At 51.4% G+C, this 27,081-nt stretch overlaps 1 protein-coding gene across 1 annotated transcript in view; it reads left to right on the top strand.

The window, feature by feature from the left end:
• Positions 1-20,289, top strand: part of robo3 (roundabout, axon guidance receptor, homolog 3 (Drosophila)) — an 87,322-nt gene extending 67,033 nt beyond the window's left edge. Inside the window, 18 exon segments of the mRNA XM_042343889.1 lie at positions 1,701-1,867; positions 2,103-2,224; positions 2,830-3,046; positions 4,104-4,228; positions 6,157-6,328; positions 6,778-6,915; positions 6,918-6,968; positions 7,444-7,467; positions 8,267-8,309; positions 8,439-8,587; positions 9,093-9,371; positions 9,845-9,980; positions 10,601-10,843; positions 11,444-11,650; positions 13,590-13,678; positions 14,906-15,106; positions 15,950-16,101; positions 20,242-20,289. Of these exon segments, the coding sequence (XP_042199823.1) occupies positions 1,701-1,867; positions 2,103-2,224; positions 2,830-3,046; positions 4,104-4,228; positions 6,157-6,328; positions 6,778-6,915; positions 6,918-6,968; positions 7,444-7,467; positions 8,267-8,309; positions 8,439-8,587; positions 9,093-9,371; positions 9,845-9,980; positions 10,601-10,843; positions 11,444-11,650; positions 13,590-13,678; positions 14,906-15,106; positions 15,950-16,101; positions 20,242-20,253 (2,527 nt within the window). The 3' untranslated portion in view covers positions 20,254-20,289.
• Positions 20,290-27,081: the final 6,792 nt, after the last annotated feature.

Genomic DNA, 27,081 nt, shown 5'->3' with positions numbered 1-27,081 from the left:
CAGGGGCAGCAGGCTTCGCTCTCTGCCAATTGGCTGCAGATTTATGAGGCTTGCTCAGGTGGTGAATGTGTTTGTTCACACAGAGAGGTTTGCCTGTCACAGAGATGACAGGAATAGCCTTGAATTACTGTGGTTGGACGTGTGTTGCTAACAGGGAATAGGCTATCAGGCGGAACCTCGGTCCCTCCCAGGTACACGATTGATAGCTACATTAAGGAGGCCTCGAAACCCATTACAGACCCAGCCTTGCTGGAATATCCTAAAGAAAAATGTGCCATTCAATCCAGCAGTTTTATGGCTGGTGCAGTTTGTTCGCAGAGAAGTAATAGCCTTCCCCGCACCCCCCCACTCCCCAATCTCTGTGATTTTCTCCTCCCCGGTTTTGTGTTCGGTTAGTTAGACTCACCCAGACCTGCAGTTGGAGCTTAGAGTTTGTGAGACGTGGCGGTGCGCAAATTATCTGCCCCGTGTATCGCCTGCCAAGTGCACAGTCACTACACTATACGGTTTAACTGGAACTTTAATTAGGAACGCTCCAACTGGTATGTTGCAAATTCCATCACTGCCATCCGCCCAGCACGTCGCCTTCCCTTTACATTGTCCTCGGCCGCTCTGTCGGAGATCGAGTAACTGTGTTTTTATCTGAGAGCCCAGCCCCCCCCCCCCTCTCTCTCTCTCTCTCTCTCTCTCTCTCTCCCGTCGCACGCGCATTGTTGAAATCCCATTTAAACGCGGTGTAAAACAAGGCTCTTGTGTTGCTGACACAAAGGCAGCGTGGGACGGTGTCACAAAGCAAAGCCAGGCAGAAAGGGAGAACTCCTGCTGCTTTTCATTGGGAATGTGAGACCTTTGACTCCCTTGTGTCAGGATGTAATAGAACGTGTGGAAAAATGAACCATTTCAGCGGCTATTTTTACGACGCGCTACAGAGAGGGATGTTTTGAAAAGTGTTTCTATTTCTGGAGCCTCACTTAGTGTCTGAACCCACAATGGTTTGATCTCAAGGCAGTAAAGTACCAACGGTCTGCACCGTAAATTAGACCCGATCAGTGTCAGGCAACCTTTCAGTTCAGCAAATACATCACCGAACAGCCTTCAACTTTACAAGGAACTCTCATTTGCTCCTTAAACGAAGTCCAGAGACCTAAGGCTGGCTTTAATCTTCACTGTGGAAGAAGCAGTGGTTAATCATTCACCTGCACTGTCCCTGTTAGTTGCCCTGAAACAGTGGCTCTGTTTCCTCGCTTCCGTTTGCCCATTCACTGTCGGGCGTTACATATAGCCCAGTGGTAGTCCAGTAGTGATTAGAGTGCTCACTTTGCAAGCGAGAGGACCTGAGTTCGATTCCCGGGGCAGGGCAAAACCTTAGGCAAGTGTCCTCACTCCACACACACACACGCACACACACACACGCGCGCGCAGACGCCTCTGTTTACCAGCAATAAGTAGGAACCCGGTTGTTAGTTGATTGGCCAATCGCTTTCCGCAGGTAATAATCCCTTCAAAAAAAAATGTGGTCCCTCAGTCCACGACTGTTTGTGGGGACGCTCTGTGCGCAATTGGCTGCTGCGTTTCACCCACAAATATATACAGTCGATTCACTAAACAGTGTATCCTGGGAGGTTTTTGAGACGTCTCAACGACGTGATGAGGCGCTGTGTCAAATACAAGGATTATTATTATTATTATTTTCCCGACAGCCAGTCAGCTGGCAGCACATGGCAGACGGTGGCGGAGTACGTGAAGCAGGAGAAGCACACGGTGACCGGCCTGAGCCTCAACACCATTTACCTCTTCATCGTGCGAGCGGTCAATGTACATGGCCTGGGAGACCCCAGCCCCATCTCGGAGCCCGTCCGCACACAAGGTATCACACCCCCAAGATTAGATTCCAATATCTACCTCCCTCCCTCTCACCTTCCCTCCCTCTCTCCCTCCCTCCCTCCCTCCCTCACGAATCTTGTCCTGTGATGGAGTGTGTTGGTGTGGTTATTTCTGGTGATTAATACAAAGATTCCCGTCTGGACGGTGTGTGAGTGCGTTGGCTCAGGCTCAGGTGCTGGTGTGCGGGGTTCAGTGTTGCGACTGTCTCTCCTCCGCAGATGTGAGCCCCACGGGTCAGGGAGTGGATCATCGTCAGGTGCAGCGGGAGCTGGGGGAGGTGGACGTGCAGTTGCAGCCTCCGCTCACTCTCACCTCCAGCACCATCCAAGTGGCCTGGACTGTAAGTCACGCAGAGTAACCCAAGAGTGGACTTGGGAGCAAGAGGCGGGGGTGGGGGGCGGTGGGAGAGAGAGGGAGGAGAGGAAGGAGGGAGCGCGAGGGACAGAAACGGAGAGAGAGAGAGAGCGTGAGTGGAGAAGGGGAGAGAGAGTACGAGCATGAGCGGGGAGAGCGTGCAAGGAAGGTGAGAGAGAAAGAATGGGGGAGGGAAGGGGGAGACAGGGAGCCCGAGCGATTGGAGGGGAGGGTGGGGTGTGGGGGGGGATGGCAGAGACAACATGCATGGGGGGGAGGGGGGGGAGGGCGAGTGAGTGAGTGAGCGAGCGAGCGAGCGAGCGAGAGAGTGAGAGCGCGAGCGAGAGAGTGAGAGCGCGAGCGAGAGAGTGAGAGCGCGAGCGAGAGAGTGAGAGCGCGAGCGAGAGAGTGAGAGCGCAAGCGAGAGAGTGAGAGCGAGAGCAAGAGAGGGAGGGGGTTTGTTAGAGTCGGGTGGACGATAAAGAGAGACGAGGCAGAGGCGAGCGCGAGGGTCCGGGTAGGTGGAGAGGCTGAGCTGTGGCCTGGCCTGGTCCGGCTCAACACTCCGCTCTCCCCCCCACCCCACCCCAGGTGGACCGTCAGGCCCAGTTTATCCAAGGCTACCGGGTGATGTACCGCACAGCGAGCAGTGCCTGGCTGGTGCAGGACGTGCGAGCCCCCACCGAGCGCAGCACCGTCCTCCTCAACCTCAAGAGAGGCACCGAGTACGAGATCAAAATACGGCCGTATTTCGACGAGTTCCAGGGGATGGACAGTGAGGCCGTGTTTGTCCGCACACCAGAGGAAGGTACAGCATACACAGCGGGGGGTTAGCGTACAATAATAATAATACAATAATCACAATAATCTCGGCGTTTGACCCGGCGCCTCATCACGTCGTCGAGACGTCTCAAAGCCCTTCACGGGATACTCTGTAAAGTTACGTGACTGTGTGTATTTTGTGGGCGACACAGGGCTGCCGATTGCACACAGCAGCGTCTCCCCCCACAAACAGGCGTGGGTCGAGAGACCGAATCATTATTATTGGGTTTTTTTGAGGAGGGGGGTGGGGGGGAACTATTACCCCCAGATCCAAAAGCGACTACCAAGCGGGTTCCTACTTACTGCTGGGTAAGCCATGGCGAGTGTGTGTGTCAGTGTGTTGGTGTTGGGGGGGGTGTCAGTGTGTGTGTCAGTGTATGGGGGGGGAGTGTGTGTGTGTGAGTGTGGGGTGTGTGTGTGTGTCAGTGAGTGTGAGTGGGTGTGTGGGTGTGGGGTGTCAGTGTGTATGTCAGTGTATGGGGGGGGAGTGTGTGTGTGTGAGTGTGGGGTGTGTGTGTGTCAGTGAGTGTGAGTGGGTGTGGGGTGTCAGTGTGTGTGTCAGTGTATGGGGGGGAGTGTGTGTGTGAGTGTGGGGTGTGTGTGTGTGTCAGTGAGTGTGAGTGGGTGTGTGGGTGTGGGGTATCAGTGTGTGTGTCAGTGAGTGTGAGTGGGTGTGTGGGTGTTGGGGGGGGTGTCAGTGTGTGTGTCAGTGTATGGGGGGGAGTGTGTGTGTGAGTGTGGGGTGTGTGTGTGTGTATGTGTGTGGAGTAAGGAAACGTGCCTAAGGTCCTGCCCTGCCCTGACCCGCCCGGGAATCCCCGCCTGTTTGCGGGGACGTCGCTGGGCGCAGTCGGCTGCCGCCTTTCGCCTACAGAACGGCGCGGTCACTCCGCTCCGCTCCGCCGCGGCGTGTCCTGGTGAAGCGCTTCGGGAACCGCATCCGCTATCCAGCGCCGGGATCCTCCCCGCTGTCGGCGCAGAGCCGCGAGCTCTCGTGGGCTTTTAAAAGGACCGTTTCTTCTCCTCTCCCCGCAAACCCCCAGCCCCCAGCGGAGCCCCCCGAGCCGTCACCGTCGCAACCATCGGCTCCAGCAACAGCAGCAGCATCAGCGTGTCCTGGGATCCCCCCCCCGCCGAGGAGCAGAATGGGATCATCCAGGAGTACTGGGTGAGTCCGGACAAGTCAACTGCTCTGAGTCACGGGGGGGGTTTGGTAGGGGAGGGGGGCGGTGGGAGGCGTTGGAGGGAGGGTGGGAGGGGGTGGGGTGGGGAGGGGGTGGGTTTGAGAGCTGATGATCGATCCTCCGCGAACATATTAGTCCTAATTTCTCGGGACGCTAATGTAGGAATTTAATGGCAATTGTTTCATGGTTGAAGAATGAAGACTGAAGAGCGAGGAATATTCCTGCAGTCCTCAGGGACCCGGCATTTCTTCGCTGATCCCTTTTAACGATCGTAAAGGCTCCACCTGTGCCACGTGCTCCGCAGCGGAATTTATCCTTATTCCCACAGCAGCAGACGTGCTTAAAAGGGGGGCAGCGGGCGTCACGCGGAGAGGGCTTCGCATCCCGAGGCTCTGCCTGGTCTTATCCTGTGAGGCTGTGTTGCCTTAAAACTGACCGTAATTCCAACAACAATAATAATCCTCGCGTTTGGTACAGCGGCTCTCATCGCGGCGTTCAGACGTCTCGAAGCGCTTCGTGGATTTGCTGTTAAAGTGGACCGACTGAGTGTATTTTGTGGGCGAAACGCGGCAGCCGATCGCACACAGCAGCGCTCCCCCCACAAACAGCCGTGGATTGAGTTTCCTCACTCCGCACGCCTCTGTTTACCAGCAGTAAGTAGGAACCCGGTTGTTCGTCGAGTGGCGGATGGATGGCTTTGCCGGGGGATAATAATCCCTCCAAAAAACAACAACAGAATTTGGTCACTCAGTCCACGACTGCCGTGCGCAATTGGCTGCCGCGTTTCACCCACGAAATACACAGTCAATCCACTTTATATTATATCCTGTGAAGAGCTTTTGAGACGTCTCGGGGACGTGACGAGCCGCTGTATCGAATGCAAGGATTATTATCGTTGTAATTAATAAATTCAAGTTGTAGTTGAAATATGACGGGGAGGAAAAGGGCTGTTTGTGCGCCGAGAGATCACCGGTTCAATAACGATCTCACCAGAGACAGGAAACTTATCAAAGAGACACAGGGATCGGTTGTTGGGGCAGTAATTACCCCGACACACAGTCTGAGGGCACTTTTAACACAATCTGTAGCCAGAGCGTAGGCAGTTATTATTAAGCTACACATTAAAAACACATTAAAACGCCGGCAATCTTTCACTTTAATTTCTGTAAATAACAATAATTCCAAAAGTAATAGGTGTTCAATTAAGAGGCACAGATTTCTGTGTTGTGGCAATGTTTTGCTGGATTCTATAACCCATTTAATAATTTACCCCACGGGGTCAGTCTTTATTAATCCCTCGCTTGTTGCACAATGTTCCAGACTGTTCCATTGTTGCTCGGTCTCTAATCGCTTAATTCCACGTTAATAACTTAAGAGTTTTGTTCTTATTTGGGTGGAGAAACGCTGAGCTGAAAGCATTGACTAGCGCAAACCTTAGCCACAGCTACAGACCACAAACGGGCAGAGAGGTGAAGCACAGGTGTAAATAAGATTATAGGATTCTCCCCGGTCCCCCCCCCCCATTAGTTTTAATTGTTTTCAGTTCGAAACATGAGCTGTGTTTTGCTGATGGGGTGAAATAATTGGATACAGCGCCTTATCGGGTCATTGAGACGTCCCAAAGCGCTTCGCAGAATATACTGTAAAGTGGAGTGACCGTGTGTTTTGTGGGCGAAACGCGGCCGCCAAGTGGGCACAGCAGCGATTGTTCCACAAACAGTGGGGGATTGAGAGACCAAATTATTATTATTCTTTTGAGGAGGGATTATTACCCCCGGAAAGCGATCCGCCAATCGACTAACAACCGGGTTCCTACTTACTTGCTATCCCCCAGAGGGAATCTCTCACTCTCTCTCTCTCTCACTCTCTCTCACTCTCACATACTCTCTCTCACTCTCTCTCCTTGTGGCAGATTTGGTGTTTGGGGAACGAGACCCGTTTCCATGTCAACAAGACGACTGAGGGGACGCTGGAGTCGGCTGTGGTGCGGGGGCTGGTGCCCGGGGTCCTGTACCAGGTGCTGGTGGCAGCGGCGACCAGTGCAGGGGTGGGAGTGAAAAGCCCCCCCGTCACCGTCCTCATCAGTGAGTCACAGGCTCGGAGGGGGAGTGGGGTGGGGGTGTCCTGGAACCTCTCCCTGCTGGAACATGTGCGTGTGTGTGTGGCGAGACAGGATCAGACTCACACAGGCTTGCTGTCCCGGCCACGCGTGTTATTCTGTGTGTGGTTGTGGGAGGAGGGGGTGTGGGGGGGTGGACAGTGTGTGTGTGTGTGAGGTGGGGAGGGGAGTATGTGTGTGTCTCGGGAGGGTTTGGGGAGTGAGTGTGTGTGTGTGGGTGGAGGGGTGTGGGGGTGGGGGAAGGAGTCGTGTGTGTGTGTGTGTGTGTTGGGGGTGGGGGGGGTGTTGGTGATCACCATGTTCATGTACCCAGTGTGAGGCAGACCCTGTGACATGGGCTGGGCAGGCAGTGTGAGCTGTTGCAGTGAGTCACCCCCACCTCTCCTCGCCCCCCCACCCCCCAACCCCACCCAGAAGCATTGCCGGAGAAGGCCTCCGTCCCCGCGGAGGGGCAGAACGTCAGTCTGGCCGAGCAGATCAGTGACGTGGTGAAGCAGCCGGCCTTCATCGCTGGCATCGGTGGCGCCTGTTGGCTCATCCTCATGGGCTTCAGTGTTGGCTGTACTGTCGGCGCAAGAAGAGGAAAGAGATGAGTCACTACACAGGTCAGAGAGCCACCGAGACACTCACTCACTCACTCACTCACTCACTCACACACTCACTCACACGCTCACTCACTCACTCACTCACTCACTCACATGCTCACTCATACGCTCACTCACTCACTCACACGCTCACTCATTCACTCACTCACTCACACGCTCACACGCTCCTCACTCACTCATTCACACACTCACTCACACTCACGTATTCACCCTCAGTCACGTACTGACTCGCTCTCAGTCACTCACACACACTCACACCCTCGCTCACTCACTCACACACTCACTCACACTCACTCATTCACCCTCAGTCACATACTGACTCGCTCTCACTCACTCACACACACACACTCACACCCTCGCTCACACACACACCACACGCGCTGACCTATTCACTCACACACACTCACAATCACACACACCACAATGTTGCTCACCCCCTTCTCTCTCTCTCTCTCTCTCTCTCCCTCCTTCACAGCCTCGTTTGCCTACACACCCGCAGGTATGTGAGCAATGATTCCATTCTCTCTGTCTGTCACATGGGACCGAGCGCTTAAACACACATAACAAAGGCAACGGAATGAAAAAAGCTCCTCATTTGAAAATCTTTCGGCCTCATGACTAACAATAAACCTTGCAGTTGATATCGCGTCTTATCACGTCGTTGAGACAACTCAAAGCGCTTCACTGGATATCAGTCCACGACTGTTTTTGGGGACGCTGCTGTGCGCAATTGGCTGCCGTGTTTTGCCCACGAAATATTAAGAGTTAATCCACTTTACAGTCTATTCTGTCAAGCGCTTCGAGACGTCTGGAAGATGTGATCAGGCTCTATATGAAATGTAAGGATTATTATTATTATTATAGCGCCGAATGTTTGCTGGGATAGCCCGGCCGGCTGGATAGCTGCCCCACAGGACAAAGCGTTCAATTGAACAGTTTTTCATGAAATGAATTGGATTAACACAGATTGTTCAGGCATCAAGTTACTTACCCAATTTTCGAGCGAGCTTTGTCACTGGGGAAAACAGTAACTGCGGGCTTATTAAAATGATATTTTTGCAACAAAGAGACTTGGTAAACCAAGGGAAATTTGCCCACTTAAAAATCTAATTTGATTAATTAATCAATTACAATTTTTTTTCCCCCCCAAATAAAAAAAAGTCGTAAATAAATAAGTAAATAACCAGATGAATAAATAAATCCCAATGAAACGGAATATCTAAAACTCTTGACCACAGATCTGTCAGAAAGTAACGACTAGTTTGTTCCAATTTAACCGGTTCTTTCTCTTAACGCAGTGGCTTTCCCACGGACAGAGGGTTCAGGAGCCATAAACGGAAGGTAACCTCGTGTACTTTACGCTCGTTTTTTTTTCTCTCTCTCTCTCCCGTTATTTGCTCCCGAGGGTGCTGGTGGTGAGCGCTGGTGATCATTAACCTTGTGTGGGGGGGGGGTGGGGTGTGTTCCCAGGCCGGGCATCCTGAACGCTAACGTGACCAGTTACCCCTGGCTGGCGGATTCCTGGCCGGCCTCCAACCTGGTGCGGAACGGGATCGGGAAAGATGCCGCGGCCAACTGCTGTGCCGTGAAGCTGGACGTCTCGGAACGATTCTACAACGGTGAGGGAGTCAAGACACCCATCACTGCGCCAATCGGGTGGGGGGAAGAAGATTCACTGACCAATCTGTCGAGCCATGACAAGGCCACTGGCAATCCCGTAGTATAGTTGTTGGTTGGCGCTCGCCTCACAAGCGAGAGGACCCGGGTTCGATTCCCAGGTGGGAGACGGAACCTTTGCCAAGTTTCCTTCCTCCACACGCCTCTGTTTTCCCGAGCAGTCAGTAGGAACCCGGTTGTTAGTCGATCGGCGGGCGATCGTTTTCCAGGGGCAATAATCCCTCAAGAAGACAACATTCAACCCACGACCCATGTGTGTGGGGACGCTGCTGTACGCCATTGGCTGCCGCGTTTCTCTCACAAAAAAAACACAGTCACTCCTCTTTGCAGTATAATTCCGTGAAGCGCTTTGAGACGTCTCAAAACGACGTGAGAAGGCGCCGCTGTACCAAACGCGAGGGTTATTATTCTAGCTGATTGTCGCTGTTCGTGTCCCGTTACCCTCAGACGCAGGGATCTCTAACTACATCGCTCAGACCGAGAAGTTTGGGACGGTGGCTTCGGACGGCCCCATCTACAGCACCATCGACTCCGGCAGCGACGAGATGAGGACCTTTAACAGCGGCTTCCCAGCCCAGCCCACCACGCTCTACGCCAGCACCCCCGTGGTGCCCCTTGCTGCCCAGAGCCAGTACAGCCCGGACCCCATGAGCGGGCACAGGGGGCTCCAGCCCGCACCCTCCAACCCACAGTACGCTCAGCCCGAGAGAGGCCGCCCAGAGCCTGGTAAGAGCTGGTTTAGGAAAGTCACAGTCACGGAGGGCTGGGTGGTCTCTCACAGGAGGAACACTGTAGGTTATCTGCAGCCGCCCTTCCTTCTAATTCATGATCTCTTTCTTTCGCTCTCGCACTTTGCCTCTCGCTCTCTCTTGCTCTCGCTCTCTCGTTCTTTCTCTCTCTCTCTCTCTCGCTCTTTCTCTCTCTCTCTCGTTTTATCTCATATTCTCGATCTTTCTCACAGTCTCGCTAAATCTCACTCTTTTTCTCTCTCTCTCTCACTCCTACTTTCCCTTTCTCTCTGCTCTCACTCTCTCTCTCTCGTGCCTTCATTCTCGCTCTCTCTCTCATTCCCGCTCCCTGACTCTCTTTTTTCATTCTTCCGCTCTCTCTTTCTCTCACTCTCATTCTTGCTCTCGCTCTCTCCCGCTCTCCCGCTCTCTCTCATTCTCCTGCTCTCTCCCCCGCTCTCGCTCGCACAGGCACTAAAAGTGGGAAGCAGAAGCTAAACGCTAAACCAGTGAAGGGTCCAAACCTGAACTGGACAGACCTGCTGCCGCCTCCCCCTCCCACCACACAGCTCGACGTCTATGATGATGAAGAGGAAGAGGAGGAAGGGTGAGTGATGGGAGCCTCGGCTCGGCACTGCAGAGGCCATGCAGTGTTAGCCATAGTGTAGCCTGAGCGTAGCTTAGCACAGTGACCCGGGATCAGCCACCGCGAGCCGGGTTAGAGATGGGCAGGGAGGAGGTGACCGTAGTCGCAGTAAAAGGGGTGGGTTTTAAGGTGGGATTTAAAGGCAGAAAGAGACAGGGACTGATGGAGGGAGTTCCAGAGGTTTGAGAATTCCCCATCGCTGTTCTGGTCTGTGTGGACCTGCGCTGTGTATGTTTGAATAATAATAATAATCCTTGTATTTGACGCAGCGCCTTATCGCATCGTTGAGACGTCTTAAAGCACTTCATGGGATATACTGTAAAGTGCAGCGACTGTGTGTATTTCGTGGGCAAACCGCGGCAGCCCAATTGCGCACAGCAGTGCCCCACTCAAACAGTCGTGCATTGGGTGACCAAAATGTTGTCGGTTGGTTTATTTGGGAGGGATTATTGGGTGCTGCCCAGCGCTATTTGCCTGAGAAGCTGGTGGGAAACTTCTGGGGGCGACGATGATGAGCACGTGAAGGTTGAGCGGCTGTTTCCTCTTTGACGTTCCCCTCAGTGTCATTCTTTGTGCGTTAGGTCTGGAGATGAGGAGTGGTGCCCCCCACTCCCGGAGAGGACCTATTTGATGGACGGACAGCAGGATGAAGAAGTCCCACCGCCCCCACCCCGGGGAGAGGCATCCTCGCCCGCCACGTCCTATGGGCAGCAGTCCACCGCCACCCTGACCCCCTCGCCGCGAGATGAAGCCCGCCTAGCGGGGCCCAGTGTGTCCGAGGATATTCCCAGGCTACATCAGTTTGAGATCCCACAGCTGCCACGGTGAGTGTGGGCAAGAGGCAGGGCTGAGGGGAAGTCTGTAACAACCTGGAACAAGCTAGAGAAGGAGCAACCATCGGTGATAGATAATAGCATAGAGGGAGCTTTACTGTGTCTCTAACCCTGACCTGGGAGTGTGGACGCACAGTGTAGAGGGAGCTTCACTGTGTCTCTAACCCTGACCTGGGAGTGTGGACGCACAGTGTAGAGAGAGCTTTACTGTGTCTCTAACCCTGACCTGGGAGTGTGGACGGATGCACAGTGTAGAGGGAGCTTTACTCTGTCTCTAATCCGTGTTATCTCTGACCTGGGAGTGCTGGGAGCGAGGCTCGATGAAAGCTCCTGTTGTTTAGATGGTGACAAAAGCTAACCCAAGAGCTCATATAGATACGACCTTAGAGCGAGCAAAATTCTTGCCCGATCACCCCCCACCCTCCCACATCCCAGGCCAGCCCAGCAATAGTCCTGCAGAGAATCACAGAAACCTTCTAAACAGCAGGAGGCCATTCAGCCCATTTCCCTCCTCCAATACTGTTGTCTTTGCACAACTCCCAGGTCAGTGCCAGGCTCCCAGCCTCTCACTGCTTGTTATTGCTGTTTCAGGAGATTAGCCATCGGACCGGTCCCTCTGCCCAGACCCCCAACACCTCCCCTGACCCAGAGCCCAACCCCCAACACCGAGAAGGACCTGGCATCCGAATCTGGCAGCGCCCAGAGGCACGGGCACAAGCGCAACCTGAGCCAGACACACGCGGGCAGTACTGAGAACGTCAGCGGATCAGCAGCAGGTGAGAAACACAACAACTGGGGGTCGTTGGTGGTGGTGGTGGTGGGGCGGGGGGGAGAGAGTGGTGTCTCATGTTCCGGCCAATGATCCTCCAGATAAATTACCCTCACTCGCACCTCCCAGCAGAGATCAGGAGCGACATCTCTGTGGTGTCAGCCTGGCTCAGTCGGCAGCACTCCCTCTCTCACCTATGATATATATATATATATATGAGTCAGAACGTTTTGGGTTCAATCCCCCCCACACCTGGAAGGAATCACACAATCTAAGCCGACGCACCAATGCAGTGCTGTGCGGCGGGGGGTGTTTGGATTGTCGGAGACGACGCCCTCCGGATGAGACATTCAACTGAGGTCCCATCCGCCTGTTCAGTTGGACGTTAAAGATCCCTTGGTGGCGCTATTCAAAACGAGAAGCGAGTTTCTCTCTCCCCGTGTCCTGGCCGACAAATCCCCCCAAATAAAAGTCACGCAACAAAATGCCACAGTCAATCCACGTCAAGAAGACGTCTCGACGAGGCTTCACAAGATTTACCGTAAAGGGTGAAAGTGACTGTGCATGTTCTGTAGGTGAACATGGCAGCCGATTCCCACACTGAGAAGCCCCACAAACAGCCGGTGACGCGAGCAAAGCATTTCATCTGTCGGATTGTCAGCCAGGAATCCATTTCATGTGCTGTCCTATTAATGTGTGTAAGTGAATAGGCTGCGTAATTGCAAGTCTGAAAGCAGCCGTAGCTCTGTGCCCGAGTAATGAGGCCAAATGAGATACACTCTAATCCCATTATATCATCTTTAAAATGAGTGAGTCGCTTGAAACACAAGGAGTCATGTGCCCAGAACTGGCACGCAATTTTAAACGACGTTAGGACTCTGGTGGCCCGAAATTCCACCTGGTCTTAGCTTGCGAGGCCATTTTCCCTTCGAATGCTAATATGGAACCAGAATTGGTCGAAAATCCTTTTCAAATCAAGTCTTAGATTAGAAGCCGTAACGACTGTGGGAAATGCGAAAGAAAGGCTCCCAAGATTACCAGCCACCTTTGGGTGCGTCCATTATTCAACAACAACAACAACTTGCATTTACATGGGGCCCCTCTCACAGGGTGGCGTCCCAGCTTATTCAAAATCATGGGTGGATGCGGTGGTTCAACACACGTGTCAACCCTTAATTAAGGAGTGAATGCTATAGAAATGCCACAGATTTAACTCAATTACCTCTATTGGAACTTGCACGAATGGAGACGCTCAATGCTTCTGTGTTTTCATTCAAATCGTGTGTTCGCCCACTCCCTTCTCCCCCCCCACTTCCCCCACCCCCTCGACAAGAAAAACAAAGATAACACTATGTGCACGTGAGGGAAATCAGTGAGGAGGGAAGCGACTGACTGGGGAGAACAGACAGCAAATTACCGATAAATGAATAATTATTTTATTCTGGTTTATTGAAGCTCTGAATGAATCGGGCGTCTGATCTGATGGAGCCAAGTGGAATGTTACATTGCGAAAGCTGTGATGAATGGGGGTCTGGGAATGGAGCTCAGTACTGCAGGGAGAGGGTTCAGGTCTCTAGAGAAGAGGTTAATGACAAGCATTGGCCTACATCTAGGCTGACACTCCAGTGTCAGTGCCTCTTCCCCATCTCCTGCAAAGCCCTGACTGGTAGGGTAGTCCTAGCCAGACAAGCCACAGGAAAGCTTACCAGAGAGCGATATCAATGACAATCAATGTCTTTTTTTTAGCTGGTTAGAATCCAGCGGTGACCCCAACACTCTCCTCAAGCCTTGGCTCTTGCCAACCTGCACCTAATATGGTGACGGGTTTCCGCGTGTGTCAGACGAATGGGTCAGCCGATCAAAAATACATTTAAAAACATCCCCGCCTTCTACTCGCCTCTCTCTCTCAACATCATTTTGCTCTGTTTCGTTTACCAGGGAAGACAAGACACCCCCAGGGGTGGGGAGCGGAGGCGTGAGCACACCTCCCAGCCAGAAAGCACGAGCCAAGAAGAAAGCCAAGTCCAACCACTACCGGCGTGACCTCGCTCAGGGGGGTGAGTGTGAGACAATGTCCGGCCTCTCTGTCCGGACAGTTAGCAACATAGGAAAATGCTCAACCAAAAAAAAATACCAAGGTCCATCCAGTTCACCTTCCACCATCCTGGCAGTCACATTCACATGTCATGTCCTGAATTACTCATATACTGTAAGAGTCACACAGGCTAAGACACCGTAGAATTCTGTACCTGACACCTGGTTCAAGTGAAACACAGCACACAGACCCGTTACCTGTAAAGGTTTCCGGAAAGATTTAGGGAGGAGGTGAGAAAGAATCTGTTCACTCAGTGGGTTGGGTAGGGTTTGGGATGTCATCCCACAAAGAGCTGTTTGAGGCTGGATCAATGGGATCAGAAAACATCTGATGTGGGGAGAGAGCTGGGAAATGGGATTAATAACAAGACGTCATGGGAAAAGGCCACCAAATTCCGTGCAGAAAATGTCCCAAATGAAGGGGTGAGTGGATCCCTGGCCAGATGTGTGGATCTCTGGTTCTGGATGGGGCAGATCCCTTGCGAGTAGTGAAATGAATCAGTGGCTCAGGTGGAGTGGCTTTCAAGCCACCGTGGATGCAGTAGATCTGTGTTGTGGAGTGAATCACTGGCCATGATTGGAATGGATCACTTGTCAGTGGGTCTCTGGCCAGATGGCAAATGGGTCGATCACTGACCGGGAGTGCAGCAGATACCTTGCATGGGATTGGGTTACCGGTTGTGGATGGAGTTCGTCACGGGTTTGGGATCCCTGGCTCTGAGAAAGTAGAGTGGATCTCTGTTCAGGTGGTGAGTGGATCATTGGCCAGGAATGAGTGGATCTATGGAGAAGGACGGGATGAAATGTCTGGGCGAGTGCGTAGTGGATCTCAGGTGGGTGTACAGTGGATCATTGACCACAGATGGAGTGGATATATGGTGTAGAGTGGATGGCTAACTGTGAGTAGATCACTTGCCGAGTGGAGAGTGGATCTCTGGATTGGAGCTGAGGTGATCACAGACCAGGGGTGTGAGGGTGGGGGGCAGTGGATCGCGGGCCAGGGGTTGAGTGGATTCCTGGGCGGTCAGGAATGGATTGGACACCTGACCAGGAGTGAAGTGGATCACTTGCGAGGAGTGGAGTAGATCCCTGGTCAGATGGTCAGTAGACTGGATGCCTGGCCGGAGTGGAGGTGGAGCCAATTGGTTGAGGGACCATATATTGACTCCGTGTATCTCTGTCCTGGACAGACCTGCCTCCCCCGCCCGAGCCCCCCCCTGCTGAGGGATCCGCGGAAAGGTTTCACCTACAGTCCCCCGGCACGGAGAGCAGCCTGACCTCACTGGACCGCGAAGGGAGCTCTTTGTCCATAGAGAGGAGGCCGTCGGCAGATCAGCGGACGGAGAGCGGGCATCCCCACGGCAGAGCAGGGTCGGCGAGGCACAAAAACGGTGAGAGGACAGGTGGCAGAACTTGGAAAGGATGGACACCGTCACTGGGAATGGACTGGAGTTGAGCCTCATCCACAGTCAGCGTTTACTCCGTTAGATCAGAACCTCAGAAAAGGTTGTGTTGTCCTTAAGAGTGCTGGGTTAGGGAGAGAAAAGGAGGCCATTCGGCCTATCAAGCCTCGAGTGGGCTAAACAGAGCTGCGTACTCTAATCCTAATGCCTCGCTCTTTTTTTTTGATTGCTGACTCCTTCTCATGTTTACCCAGTTCTCTCACAGTTGTCTTCACGATCCCAGCCTCAGAATTTACTTGTACCAAAGCGTTCTTGTTCCGAAAACCCTCTGAGTGAAAAGCTTTCTTCTAACCTCCTCCTTAACTCCTCCAGGGTTGATCCTGAACTCAGGCTCCCTAGTTATTGACTCACCAACCAGCGGGAATAACCTCTCACAATCTGTGTCCTCTCCAAACCGCCCCAGAGGTTGTGAAAGCTTCTGCTAACTCGCCATTAACTTCCTCTCTTCCAGTGAAGACTTGAGTTTCATCTTCATAGCCATAACCATTAACGCTGGTGTCATCTGGGTGAAGTGGGTTAGGGTTAGGCAGGGAGATAGTGGCTCTCACACTCTCTAACAGGAATTCCAGAAAAAACCCCATTTGAGAAAATAACGTTTGCAGGTTTAGGGGGGAGTGGGTGGGCTGGATGATGCCCATGATTTAGGCGACCATAAGGTTTACACAGATCAGACGTCCGCAGGTTTTACTGTGTTCTCCTCGAGCAGGTTGGGGTTGGGGATGTTGTGCTGTTGGATGATACCTCCTCTGATTGCTGTTTGTGTGGTTGCAGACGATGACGTGATACCGTACAGTAAGCCCACCTACCTGTCGCGAGGACAGGTCTCCAGCAACTGCTCCACTACAGGAAGCTCATCTTCCAGAGGTTCAACAGGCTCTCGGAGCCACGGAGCGGGGCGCAACAGAGGGCCAGACTGTGCTGAGGTGAGTGGGCCTTGGAGCCAGGGAATTCTTACCGGCCAACATGAGCCAGGCTGAGACCTAGTCGTTGGCCAGGAAACTGGGTGAAGATGCCATTCTCTATTCTAGGGTGATCCAACTGGTGGACCGATTCTGTCTCGCCGCTCCCCCTCCTCCAATTTCATCTGGCCCACCCATTCCCTCCATAACCTGTAAGTGTTTTGTTATGTTATGGGTTCCAACTTGCCGCTAGGTAAACAAAGGCGTGCGGAGTAAGGAAACTTGTCTAATGTTTTGCCCTGCCCGGGAAATGAACTCAGATCCTCTCGCTTGCGAGGCGAACGAGCTGACCACTACACTACAGGAGCCTACGCTACTTTAACGTCCACCTGAGATGGGGCACCTCAGCTTCATCAGTAAAAGCGGGGCGTCCCCAACAACACATCCTCTCCCCTTCCCCCTCCTGGAGACTCACTCTATAGATGCACAAAGTGGACACGCGGGGGAACGAGAGAAGAAAAGGAGAAACGGGCACCGAAAAAGAAGGATAAAAAACGAGCAGTTGCCTTTTAAGAGTTAACTTATCACTGCTTACAGAAGCGGAGGAACGGTTAGCTGACGAGTGCTGTGTGGCTGCTTTGTATGACCCGTTCCTGCGGGCAAGTATTTACAGATAACTGTGTCAGGAATCCTTAGTGCTTTACAGCTCTATTACCCAGCTTAAATTACAAAGCTAATCATTGTATTAAGATTCATTCCTTATCTACCTGATACCGCCTGACTCAGGCTGCCATTGAAAATGAAAAGATGGGTTTGTGAGAGCGATGTCAGCTGCATAGAGCTGTCAATTCTTTCCCCCTCCTGCTGGAGGCTTCCATCATTCACAGCTCTTTCGAACCACTTTTCCTTTGTGTGTGTGTGTGTGTGTTTGTGTGTGTGTTTGTCATGGGAGTGAGTGCTTTCTGAGGAGATTTGACGGGGGTTTGATTCAATTCGAGTTCTAAACAAGCTCGCCCCCGCTGATGCCGGGAAGCACGGGTGGGGGGGGGTAGAGAGGGACATGCAGTCGGCTCGAGTTTACGGAGCGAGGAGACATCTGAAGCGACCCACAAATGTACGAGACAGGATTCACAAGAGAATATTGTCCATTGAAGGCAGGCCTGTCTCAAGACTCTCCTCTTCCACCACACCTTTGATCACCCTCCTACCGCCACCCTCCCTGCCCTCCACCCCTCGTGATCCCAGCCCCCAAACCCCAGCTCGGGTCCAAATTCTTGTATATCCAGGGCTTTGGGATGCTGCGTAAATGTCATTTGTTGTTGTTGATATTGTCGATGCTCAATGTTATAATCAATGTCGTAGTCAGTGTGATAGTCAGTGCCAGTAGCAAGGGCTTTACATGACTGGAGTTGTCTTGTATTATGAACTAATGGAAAGCAGTACATTCAGGCAACCTGTTTGGATAGAGACCAAATCTGTCACAATCATAGCAATAAACTCTTCCTGAGCAGAGCTGGTTAGCATTATTTGGGGCCCGCCAAGGGCTGAACGGGCTTCCTCTGAACAACTACAGACAGAGTTGAATCCACCTCTTACTTTTCAATGAAAACCGCAGCGGGCGGGTGGGTTTCTGAGGCCCATCGCTCTTGACAGCAGCCTCACATTCAGACCTTCACGTCCTGTTAATACGCTTTTCCAGTAGCCAGACTTTCGATGGGTTTGTAGGCCCCACACAAACCCAGATTTTTGGCAATTATTAGATCTTAATTTTTTGTTATCGTGCGGACGTGAGCTTTCTGCAAAGCCAACATTCCGTTATGAGTATTTGGAAATTAATATATATTAGTTTTCCTTCTGAAAACACTCAGTTGGCCTAAGTTGCTCTGTCGCAGATGTAACCTGAGGCCTGTGTGTGCATGATAAACTTCTCGCAAGCCTTGACGGTGAATCGCACCCTAAAGGGGAACAGAATGTATTAAGCTTTCCCCGAAGTTCTAATGAATTGAACATGCCTTTAATATATGAATTACAAATCTATGGGATAGACTTCAAAGGCCGCTCGGTGGCAGTGAAGGAATTTATTTTGTTTAGCCTGAGGTCAGGAGTGCTAGAAAAATGTGAAACGGAGTCAGATATCAGGGTCGTTGCAACACGATCGTTTAATGAGAACCGAAACCCACTCCTTTTTTTTTCGGACGTCTGATGGGAAACTGTTGTTTTAGCCCGATCCTTTTTTTTCCTGCAGTGTGTAAGAGACATCTTTAAAGGATTTAGTTAAGGCCGTGAGATTGAGGGGAGCCTTGCCTTTGTGAGCAGGTGCTGGGGGGATCCGATAACAAGAGCTTGGATCCCAAGAGCTGGACGTCATGTTGACTGTGTGTGTGTATAAGTGTGTGAACGTGCGTGATGGAGGGGGAGTGGGGGGGGGTAAAGGTGCTGGTACTTAGTTGTGTGTGTGCGGGGTGGGGGCGGGGGGGTGAGTGGAGGAGGAGAGGAAAAGGAACAGGTTTGGATATCACAAGCCACAAAACACTGGGAGGCAAATCTCACCCTGTAAATCTCTGATCTGTTCTGCTCGGTGCAGTACAATGTACAAGGAACGTGACAGCCCTAAAATTGATTGACTCCCAACGTTCAGAGGTCACAGCTTTTCTCCCCGGCAGATGGACAAATGGCCGGCAACTGTTACACACTCGGCTGGGGTGTGGGGAGAGGGAAACTCCCTGACGCTGTCGTGCCCCTCGCCCCCCGCAGATCAGCTGCTGGGAGTGAATGGAGACATTGTCAGGGAGCAAAGTGGGGGAATGTCCTGAGAGGCTACTCAAATTCTTGCTTCACCAATTCCCCCCCCGCTCCCCACTCCTCCCCGCCGTGGCTTAAGGCATTGTCACGTGGAGTGAGCGGCAGGTCAAGGTTGGACTCTCTGGACTGAGTTGCTGATCGCCTGTAGCTCAGTGGTCAGAGCCTCGCGAGAGACCTGGGTTTGATTCCCGGGCAACATGAAAGGTGGGGCAAGTTTCCTTACTCCACCCACACGCCTCTGGTTACCCAGCAGTAAGTAGGAACCCGGTTGTTAGTGGATTGGCGCATCGCTTTCCGGGGGGTAATAATTATCAATTAATTTTATTATTATTTATGATAATAAAATATTATTAATGCACTTTTATTAAGACGTCACCCTGTGTGAAGGCGGTATAGAAATATAAACGTTGTCTGGTGATTTAGTTAAGTGCAATTTTACCGTGTTTTGTAAGTGTGTGTGGGTGGGTGTGTGTGTATATGTGTGTGTGTGGGTGTGTATGTGGGTGGGTGTGTGTGTGTATATGTGGGTGTGTGTGTGTGTATGTGTGGGTGTGTTGTATTGACAGCAACACTGCAAACAATGATCCTCTTTGACTCGGAGCATCAGGGGTGAAATCCTCGTGTCTTAATTGTGATCTATTCAAAGCATTCGTTCCCCCGGGGAGAGGAGTGATGAGTTCCTATAAGATTGGAGATAGGTTGAGGCTGGGGCCTTCCTCAGAGATTGAAACTATCTCAGCCTTTGTTCCAGGTGTCAGCAAATGTCAATGGCCTGATTACATTTCACTCTTGTTCAGTTAACGCCCCGCAATCTACAATTCCCCTTAACCGGAGACTTTTGGAACTTGAAATATTTAAACCATCCAAGAACAGAGGCCGCGAGACACCGGTTGATACGTTTAATCAGAATTCTCTCTCACTTTTCTTTCCCTCAAAGAGGTAGTCAGGCCTTCAGCCTCTCTGCCCCCACCCTTTGGAACTCCACCCCCACAGTCCCTCCGCCTTACCCCCTCCCTTGTTTCCGACAAGGTCCATCTCAAGACCCTCCTCTTCGACCGTGCCTTCAGTCACCCTCCTACCCCCACCCTCCCCGCCCTCCACCCCTCCTGCGCCCAACCCCCAGCTCAGGTCCAAGTTCCTGTCTGTATTCTGTGAAGCGCTTTAACACGTCTCAACAACGTGATAAGGCGCTACATCAAATGCAAGAATTATTATTATATCATTATTATTCTCTCACACCTCGCTATTCCCTTAGACGCTCATTTTGGGGGAATATGGAGCTATAAAAAGTCTTCCTCTCTGGTCTGTGTTGTGTGTGGAGTTGGGCTCTGAATCTCACACTGTTTTTATTTTCCTTCCCAGGACTCCAGATGAAGAGAAGACCTGAGACACTTGGGGGGCAGAGGGTGGATTGGGGGTGCGGGGGGGGGGGGGGGCTCGGTGGTGGGGGAGGGGAAGTGGCTCCTGCTAAACTCCCCCCGCCCCCCCGCCGCTGTACAGAATTTGTTGCCTTGTTTGAAAAGAAAGTCAGCAACATTTTAAAAGGTTTCCGTTTTAATTTATGACCGTACTGTTGAGACGTCAGGAAAAAACTCGTGTTCATTTTGTACATAGTGGGGGGGGGGGGGGGTTTCGGGGTGGGAGCGGTGCTAATTGGTTTCTCCACATATTTTCCTGGCTTTCCAGTGAGAGCGTATTTATAAATAAGGGGGAGAGAGAGAGAGAGAGGGGGAAGGGAGGGGAAATTGAGCGGGGTGGGGGAGGGGGGGGTGGGAGCGAGTAAGGATAATGTTGGATATCATAGTGAATGTCTGAATGTGCCAATCTTTTTATCAGCAGCAAGTGCGAGTCTCAGAAACCTAACAGCTGGATCTCGATTTGCACTTGTTAACACACAAGCACAACCCCAACAGCAACCCAACTACAGGGGGCGCTCACAGCTGGTCAGACTCCAGCAGTTACCCCAACTCACAGTCTGGGCCCCCCCCCGCCCCCCCCCCCCCCCCCACCTGCGCCTAATACACACCGGAATTAGGTAAACAGGATGTGTCCCTCCAGCGAGGGAGAGGGAGAGAGAATTCCATTCCAACAATCTATCTCTGGGATTTCCATGTGTGGGTGGGAGGCGGGGGCTTCTCGGCTTGGTTTGGAGACTCTTCAGCACGGTGATGGGTTTCCACGCTTGTTAAAAGGAGGAAAGTAGTTCCCCAGGTTCCCCAGATCCTTAGGAGTCTGGCTTGAAAAACTTGAAAGATTCTAAGATACCGCAGGATTTGGGGAAAGGCTCCTCTGGAATTCGGGGGCCAATTCCTCCCAATTCGGTCTCTCCGGTCCCGGAAACCGTTTTCTTAAGAATATCGGAGGCTTCAGAAATCGAGACTCGATGGGAGAATTGGCTGTGGTTTTTTTCAAAGCGGGAGTTAGCGGGAGATGAAGCGGTGACTGGGACCTCGCAAGATTGGTGGGTGGGTGTCTGTCAAGATTGAAAGGCACCGTCTAGCTTTGGTTTTCAGAGAGTGGTTTTCAAGTGGGCGACTTCAGGTGCTTCGGGCGAGCGATCCCGTGGGCTGGTGGAGCAGCACTGCTCTCCCCCCCCCACTTCCCCCCTCATCGTTGCCAATCGATCGATATCTGCCCACAATGCCCAAGTCAATCACGTTGTGGGACTGGGAGATGGGGTCAGAGGCAGGTCTAGTTGTTAACCAGATGGACAATGAAGTGTTGTCGCAATGGTAGTCCTGGGGCGGTTGCTGGTGAGTGAGATGTAGGATGAAAGCCTTGGAACCCATTGGCTTGATCAGCCCAACCCCTGTCACCCGTCCCCTGAGTGTTGCGAGCCGTTGCCGCGCTCCTGCCCAGGCTGCTGACAGGGTTTCCGTGGTTTCTGTTGCCGGTTTACGATGTAAAGTCAAATTGTACCAAAAAAATAATGCTATTGTTAGACCTGACCAAAAAATACTCTGGTTTTCTCTAACCCGAAGACTATAATTTTTTAAAAGAATTAAAACATTTTAAAAGATTCAAAAGGGGATCCGTCGCTGTCTCTTTGTGGTGCGTGGGCGAGTGCAATCAGTGCGAGCACGAGTGTGCAAGCGTGTCGACTGCGTAAGGGTGAATGCGTGTGCGAGTGTAGGCTTGTGAGTGTGTGCGTGAGTGTGTGCGCGTGCGTGTGTGTATGTGTGAGGGTGAATGCGTGAGTGTGTGCGCGTGTGTAGTTGGGTGTGCGTCAGGGTAAGTGTACACGTGTCCGCTGGCGTGTGAGCCTCACTTGAACACGGAATACTTGTCTGCGAGCCGTGCGGAAGCCAAGACAATAACAACAGTTAAAAAGGAAATGAATAAATAATTGAAGAGTAAGAATAGAAAAGGGTCGAGTGAGAGAGAGAGAGAGCACGACTCCAGGGGAGAAGCTACAGCGACATTGTTCTGATGGATCGAGCGCAAACGGCCTTGTAAACCTACGATTTGACAATGGTGAGTACACAGCTCCTATACAACCCCCTCGACACACACTCTTGATGTCCTGCGGTAATACCTTCTGGGATTAGGTGAACAGGTGAGTCCCTTTTGAGGGGACTGTGTAACCTCCACATTAGACATGGTGAAGACTCCCTGTTTATGTGCATGTGGAACCTTATCTGGTTTGGAGACACGGTGATAGGGTTCCATGTGTGTGTCAAGACATTCCACCCCAGAGTTCCTCTGACTCCCTCTCCTTAACTCGTTCCAAGTCCATCTTGAGACCTTGCTTTCAGCCATCTTTCCCCTCCCCACCCCTATCCCCACCCCCAGCTCGGGAGCCAATTGTTAAGTACCTTGGGAAGTCCTCCTGACACGAAAGCCACTGCGTAAACGTAAATCTGTATTGTGTTGTCGGTGCCCGTTTGACCTAACTGAATATCGTCTCCTGGCTCCTACAGTGAACAGCCCTGAGTTCCTGGTTCCGAAATCTACCCCTTCGAGCCCCCACAAAAGGAAAATGGGGCCCAGACTCCACAGACGTCTCTGAAACCAAGGACACCGGGTGCTTCGAGAGTTGGGATCTGTAGGAAACATGAGGTAAGATACTCGGCTTCCTGCGCCATTTCCCGTCTGTGGGTTCAGTGACCGGGGCAGGAATTTATTAAATTTCCTCCTTTGCTGCGACCAGGAAATCACTTTCTGTCATCAAGGCGGTGAGCCTAATGTTACAGAAATTGTTACTGGACGGAGTGAGCCGGGAGGTGAGATGAGATGTGAGTTGAGACGAGAATTTTTTTTATATACCCAGAGAGTTGTTACGGTCTGGAACACATTGCCTAAAAAGCTGGGGGAAGCAGATTCAATAATTGCTTTCAAAAGGGAATTAGAGAGGTACTTTAAAAGGAAACATGTGCAAGAGTAGGGGAGTGAGTGGGACTAGTCGGCAGCTCTTTCAAAGAGCCGGCACAGGCACGATGGGCCGAATGGCCTCCTTCCGTGCTGCAAGATTCTATGATTCTACACTTCACGGTAAAATCCTGCGAAGCGCAGTGAGACATCCTTCTGATATGAAAGGCGCTATAATAATAATAATATTAATAACTTGCATTTGATAAATCGCCGTATCACGTCGTTGAGACGTCTGAAAGCGCTTCACAAGATGTAATGCAAAGTGAATTGACTGTGTATTTGGTGGGCAAAACATTAGGGTTAGCGTTAGGTTATACCAAATGCAAGGATTATTCTTATTTATATATTAGAGTCGTAAACCCATCCAGACTCCTGGTTTATTGTTCTCTCGCCCCCTGGGAGAGTGTTAAATTTACGAGGTTAAAAAAAGCTGCGACTCCCCAACTATTCCGTACAGATCCGAGGGCAGGGAAACGCGGATATTCCCACGTTAAAGTGCCATTGTTCCTGGGAATAAACCCCTCTGTTCGGCACCGGAGCCTTTGTGATCATTAAGTCTGTGGAATCCTCCCCAATTTCTCAACCAGATTCCATCAGGGCTTCCTGACGGGCAAATAAACAGGGAGCGGATCCAGGATTGCAATCTCCACAGTTTGGGTTTGATTAATGACCGGTGTCCGAATGTGCATGGCCAAACTGTTTAATCATTCATTAATTTCTTCATTCCTTCCTTCATCCCACGATTTAAAGGGCACCGTCCTCTTTAAAATGTGTTTGGCTCGAACACTCTGTTTGTTTGCAAAACCTGCGTGTGACAGGATGACATGAATCACTGGGGAAAACAACATCCCCGGGGGAGATGCGACTTTAACGCAGCCTTTTTCCCCAATCAAAAAGGTGCTGACAATTTTTTATACGAAGACAGAATGAGAGGGGGAGGGGGTCGGGAGGTGGAAGGATTCACAGGGAAAGTCGCGCACACCCTAACCTTGTACATCCCTGAATAGCAATCAGCAGTCTGTAAGAACTATACTATTTTTTAACTGAATTCCTTATCCAATTCCCCTTAAACGAGACGCACTCAGCCAGACGTAGGTGAGAAAGATCTTCTAATCTTCCCGTGGCCACCTGGTTATTGTCTGAATTGATGCTCTTTGTGTTCCTTCCTCACTGATCAGTGAGAAACCTCGGTCACCTCGGGTCTGAATGATCGTTTTCTGCCGAGGTCAATCATCTGCTGGTAACCCGGCTGCTATTTTCGGAGTCATCCGTCTGGGGGAGTGCTGCAATTTGCTCTCTGTGAAATCACGGCCACTGAGGTCATGCTGAGCTTGAGGAGCAAGGTCTTCACTGAATCTCTCTCATTTACTATTTCCTGCTCTCCCCCCCCCCCCCCCCCCCAAAAAAAAAACATTCTCGGTGTTTCTGAATCGTTTGGAAATTTACTTAAAGTTGTGTTTTCTCGGGCTTCAAATTTTTTTTTCTCTTCGAACCTCTTCTTTCCTGCCTCTCCCCTCTCCTCCCTTCTCCCCTCGATCTCCTCATTGCTCGGCCTCCCTGCTCTTCTCCTCTTTCATGGCTCTTTTCCTCTCCCACAGAACTAGTCTTTGTTAATAATAATAATAATAACAGCAACACCTTGCATTTTGATATAGCGCCTTATCACATCTTCGAGACGTATCAAAGCGCTTCACAGGGCACAGTGTAAAGTGTAGTGACTGTGTGCTTTGTGGGCGAAGCAGGGTTTGTGGTTTAGGAAGTGGTTGATCCCAGACAGGAAGTGCGTCGTTAGCTTGGCCTCAGATACTTCTCAATCAGATACCATTCCCTGTCGCTTCGCTGGATGGTCTTTTTTGTAAAAAAAAAAGAATCTTAACTTGTTTGTGTCCCTGTCGGCTTAACGAAAGAGATGAAATCCTGGCTGATCTAAACAGAGAGAGCGCAAGAGAGAGAAGCAATAATTGTCGGCGTGAAGGGTTGGAAAAGTTGAGCCTGTTTTTCCCCTCTTCTCTTATCCTCTCTCCCGATCCTCTCCTGACCTCAATATTCTGGTTGAGATAAACAATTAACAGTCACCACGTGATCGACACAGGCCTGACTGTGCCGGCAGGAAAGGTTTTGCTGCTTCTGGATTCCAAAGGCGAGAGAGGGCGGGTGTGAGAGAGAGAGAAGATGCCAATTGGCCCACAATAACCTTCCACGCTCGTCTGCCCTGTTGGTGTCCAGCTCATCTCAATCTCTTCTCTGTCGGCTTGCTTTTAGGTGACCCACATTCGGGTTTGGCGTTCATCATTCACTCGGTTTCGTAAATGACCCACTTGCAATCTCACCACCCGCCCCCATCCCCTCCATTTTTTATTCTCTTTCATCGAGCTTTTGGTCATTTATTCCCTCCCTCCCCCCTCCCAACCCACCACACACACACACACACACCCCTTGGGCTGGAGTGGGTGTAAGGCTCTTTTGAGATGTCCTCTCTGCGTGAAAGGCACTGTGTAAATGTAAATAGTACATTTACCCCCCCCCCCTCTCGACTCTCTTCCCCCTCCTTGCTCCCTCCCTTCCCTCACCCTGACCATTTTCCCCCCTCCAATTTTTTTGAAGGGATTGTTACTCCCGGAAAGCGATCCCATCAATTGACTAACAACCGGGTTCCTGCTTACTCCTCGGTAACAGAGGCGGGTGGAGTAAGGAAACTTGCCCAACTTTTCACCCTGCCCCGGAAATCGAACCCGGGTCCTTTCGCTTGCGAGGCGAGGGCTCTAACCACTGAGCTACCGGGACTCCACAAGTAATTACTGATCAGTGGAGTCGGACAAAAGGCCACTCAATAGTCAGTGAGAACATTAAGGGATGTGAGGAGAGAGAGAGAGGAAATGAGATGATTTAAAACACAAAGATGATTTAGAAGAACAGGATTCCCGTGGTATGGACACGATGAGCTGAACAGCCTCTCCTACTGTGCAGACAGTTGCTGTGTGAAAACTGGATTGGAGCAGGATTAATGCCTCCCAATTCCTGGACTAATTAGTAAAAATAACAGTTATTTGCCTTGTCACGTTGACGGTGGATTTTATGGTGAGTGTTTTAATCACATGGGGACCTGCAGCTGGTGAGAGAGCTCCCTCAGGTGTACTCCCATCCACATTCACTGCCCGTGTTAATGGACTGAAGCAAGCAATTAGCTCCTAACGCTTTCATCTTGGTCCTAAACAATCAACAACAATGTGCTGGGTAATTTAACAAAGTCCCCTTTCATCTCCTAACAGGAGGAGGCCATTGAACAACAACAGCAACTTGCGTTTTCACAGCACCCTTCGCTCTCGGGGTCATGTCACGGCTAGTGGCGGAGCCTGATGTCAAGCCGGAGGGGAGGTGACCGTAGGCTCGGTCGAAGAGGAAGGTCTTCAGGTGAAACCGGGCAGGTGATATGGCAGGGAGACGGTGGAAGCAGAAAGTGCTGTTGTTTTCAAGAACAAATTAGAGAGATTTATTGTAGGAAATAATATCCCGGGGTTATTACAGTGCATCGTTTGGGACACGACATGTCAAGCGACGGCCAGGATGGTGGAAGGCGAACTGGATGGAGCTCAGTCTTCTTTCGTCCGGCAAATCCTTATGTTCTAAGGGCTCTATATAAAATGCAAGTTGTGGTTGTTGCAGTTGATCCTGGAATAGTGACAGCAGCTCATGGAATCCAGTTTGATTACAAACTCAAGCTCTTGTGATCCGGTAAATGTGAATTTATGTAAAACTGCTCCGGTTCCCCCCCCCACCCCACCCTGAAAAACAAAATCACAGGAGGGGGCCATTGACCTTGTGGTGTCTGTG

Source organism: Callorhinchus milii, unplaced genomic scaffold (genome assembly GCF_018977255.1).
Source record: "Callorhinchus milii isolate IMCB2004 unplaced genomic scaffold, IMCB_Cmil_1.0 Scaffold25, whole genome shotgun sequence".
NCBI lineage: Eukaryota > Metazoa > Chordata > Chondrichthyes > Chimaeriformes > Callorhinchidae > Callorhinchus > Callorhinchus milii.
Note: the sequence above shows the minus strand (reverse complement) of the source record. Positions and strands in the feature narration are given on the sequence as shown.